The 3,394-nt window shown below is 45.1% G+C and overlaps 1 protein-coding gene across 1 annotated transcript in view; it reads right to left on the reverse strand.

Annotated features, from left to right (window-relative positions):
• RBM8A (RNA binding motif protein 8A) overlaps nt 1-279 on the reverse strand; it is a 4,304-nt gene extending 4,025 nt beyond the window's left edge. The window contains exons 1-2 of the mRNA XM_010833270.1: nt 81-279; nt 24-43 (exon numbers count right to left, since the gene is read on the reverse strand). Of these exons, the coding sequence (XP_010831572.1) occupies nt 24-43; nt 81-199 (139 nt within the window). The 5' untranslated portion in view covers nt 200-279. The remainder of the gene's footprint in view (nt 1-23; nt 44-80) is intronic.
• Between the last annotated feature and the right edge of the window lie 3,115 nt (nt 280-3,394).

Genomic DNA, 3,394 nt, shown 5'->3' on the forward strand with positions numbered 1-3,394 from the left:
GCGGAGTCTCCAACCAACAGAACCCGGTTCCCTGGCTCGTATCCTCCCCAATGGGGAGAAAGATTATATTTTCCTAAGACGTCCTTCTCTCGCACCTTCCCCGCTTCCCGCAGCCGCCTCCACTGTCCTCACCGTCCCCATCCTCATCCATGGCGAAATCCTCGCCCCCAGCCTCATGAAGATCAAGTACGTCCGCCATCTTTCCTTCCCTCCAACTCTCGTCCGTGCCTCTCAGGCACTTGGCTCCTCGGGAAACTGTCGCGGAGGGAAAAGGTCATCAATCAAGTTGACCAATTAAAAACTAACACTAGGTCCCGCCCTCGGCGCGGTAAAAATACGCAATGGAGGCGGGCCTAGTTTGGGAAGATACCGGAAGTGTTACTGTAGCCATCTTGAGCGCGTCATGAGCTGAGCGCGGCACCCGTGTGCGGCGAGGTAGGGGGTGGGCGGGGCTAGTGAGTTCCTCTTAACCAAAGTTTCGGACCTGACTGAGCCCCTAACACTAAGTAACTTAACCAGAGCAGCCAACAAAGAGTAACTACTAACAGTGAAAAGTGAAAGTGTTAGTCGCTAAGTCGGATCAGTTCTTTGCGATCCTGTGGGCTGTAGCCCGCCAGGCTCCTCTGTCCATGGAGTTCTCCAGGCAAGAATACTGAAGGGGGTTGCCATTTCCTTGTGAAGCCCAGCCGAATTTTTATTAGCGGGTTGCTTTTCGTCTCTTTTCATTCCATACCAGGAAATGGAAGCTGAAGAAAGTTTTTTCTCTAAAAACTTGCAGGCCTATACTGTACCGAGGAGCAGCTGGATCTGTGATGGAAGCATTAAAAAAAAAAGTCAGCAATGCTACTTCAAAAAGCTGCTTCTGGAACGTACTGTTCAGTTCAGTTCAGTCGCTCAGTCGTGTCCCCTGAATCGCAGCACGCCAGGCCTCCCTGTCCATCACCAACTCCCAGAGTTCACTCAAACTCACGTCCATCGAGTCGGTGATGCCATCCAGCCATCTCATCCTCTGTCGTCCCCTTCTCCTCCTGCCCCCAATCCCTCCCAGCATCGGCTTTCTCTCAAGAAAATCAGCCGACCTGGTTTCCCGTGAAACACTACTGATGAGACACATATCAACTTTTCTTTTTTAATTTAATAATGTCTCAAGAAATTCCCTGGCGGCTCCACATTTTTACTTCGGGGGCCCCGTTCAGTTCCTGGTGGGGGAACTAAAATCCCGCAAACCCGGGGTCACGCACCCGCCCCCCAAATTAAAAATAGTCTCTTAAATTCTACCCACCGCTTCTGGGAATTAAAAAGAAAAAGTCGTGATTTTAAATAAAACAGAGGCTTTAGCTTCTTTGAGGATAGTACAGACATTTCACGTTTAAAAACCCAGGAGTTGAGGCGAAAAAGAATATTGCCCCCACATTCTGGAATCCAACGTAGGCCTTAAAAAACAGTAGTGGATAAGTAGTCACTTATTTATTAATTTTTAAATCAGTTGTGAATGCCTATATGTGTGTCTAATATTAGAAGAGGTGCTAGCAATACAAGGGGAAGTACAGCATCAATCACTTTATAATAACATTATGAAAGTGATCATTGCTGTTACAAGGTACTACAGCAATACAAGTTTCTAATAGGACTGGAAATAAGGAGAGTGCATTTGAGGGAGGGCTTCCATTTAAACTGTGCTTGTAAGGCTGTTTTGCTTTCCAGGCAAAACAGTTGTATTGAAACTAAGAAACATTAATCCATTCTCTACCGTACATAGTATAATCTTTTTTTAAAAAAAAAAAAGTCACATCTCTACTGATATCCCCCTTACTTATTTTTGCACTTAGAATAAAATTCAGACTCACAGCCTGCTCTGTGTCTCCATACTGTTTCACCACCATTCTTCCCTCTCACCTATTACTTTACTATACTTTTCTCAACTATGTTTACTCCCTATACTCAACTATCTTGTACACTTTCTCATCTCTGGACATTTTGTAACTTTCTGTCCCTGATGAGCTTCCTTCAGCTTTTCACATGGCTGGTTCAACCCCATCCTGTAGGTCTCCCTGAAATACTGCTGTCACTCAAAGGAGTCTTCTCTGTTCTATCCTTCACTCTTATTTCCTTGACAGAATTTAAAATCAAATCTTGAATTACTTTGTTTACGTTCTAGTTTGTTTACTGTCTTTCGCATTGGTAGACATTCTTATTTACAACTATATCCTCAAAGTTCACACCAGTGCCTGATTCATAGTAGACAATTGCTAAATACATATCCAATGAATATCAGGAGGGCAAGAAATTTTTTATGCCTGATGCTATCTAATTAGGAAACAAAGTTGGAAATACAGTTTAGGGTCAAACTGTATGTCATGCTAAAAATTTGGAACTTACCCTATAAGCAAGAAATTTTTCTAATTCAATATTTTAGTATTCATAATTTTTAACATTTGCAAGTAGCCCCCATACTATTTTTGACTTGTGTTTTTCCTTAAATAGACTGGCATTTTAAATTTACGTGCTGTGCTGTGCTTAGTTGCTCAGTTATGTCCACCTCTTTGCAACCCCATGGACTGTAGCCTGCCAGGCTCCTCTGTCCATGGAATTCTCCAGGCAAGAATACTGGAGTGGGTTGCCATTTCCTTTTCCATAAAAAGTGAGGCAAATCAGTTTTCTGTATAATTAAGTGTCTGCTTGGAACACGTCTTTGTAAACTGCTCCAGACGCAGCTATGGAAGACTCGAACTCTAGTTTTGTCTCTATAACATCACTCCAGAAAAAATCCGACTGGGCTATGATTGAAATAAAGCTGCTTTGCCTAAAAGTGCAACTTCAGAGCAATGATGCTTGTCCATGTCCGTGTCCCCCACTGCAGAGCAGGAGACAACTCCATGGTGAGCTTGGCCATCCTTCAAGCCAGTCAGAAGGACCAGGGCCTCTATTACTGCTGCATCAAGAACAGTTACGGGAGAGTGACCGCTGAGTTTAACCTCACTGCCGAAGGTAAACCTCAGCTTTGCCATTTCCAGTGAAAGCCACTAGCCCCTGTCAGCTCTGGGATGCTCATTGGTGCTGAAGGCTTTCTCTTCTGTCTTCCAGTTCTCAAACAGCTCTCAAGTCACCCAGATGTTAAAGGTAAGTGAATCTGAGCCCAGTGTCAGCGGAAGTGGGTGCACCCTAAACCATGAGACAGCTTCTAGAGACGAAGGCAGAAGCAAGTGTCCATCAGCTCTCCTGACGAAGCAGGAGAGGGCTCAGGAATTGCCTGGGAAACCAGGGAAACTCATAAGCTGTTTCAACCTAATCGCAGGGCCTACAACGAGTGGGTTAGGCTACAAGTGCCCAGCGTGAGTTAAGATCAGACTGTAGCGGTGCCGTCCTTAGGACCATGTGGTGGGGGTGGGGGGGG

Source organism: Bison bison, unplaced genomic scaffold (genome assembly GCF_000754665.1).
Source record: "Bison bison bison isolate TAMUID 2011002044 unplaced genomic scaffold, Bison_UMD1.0 scf7180017863325, whole genome shotgun sequence".
NCBI classification, from domain to species: domain Eukaryota; kingdom Metazoa; phylum Chordata; class Mammalia; order Artiodactyla; family Bovidae; genus Bison; species Bison bison.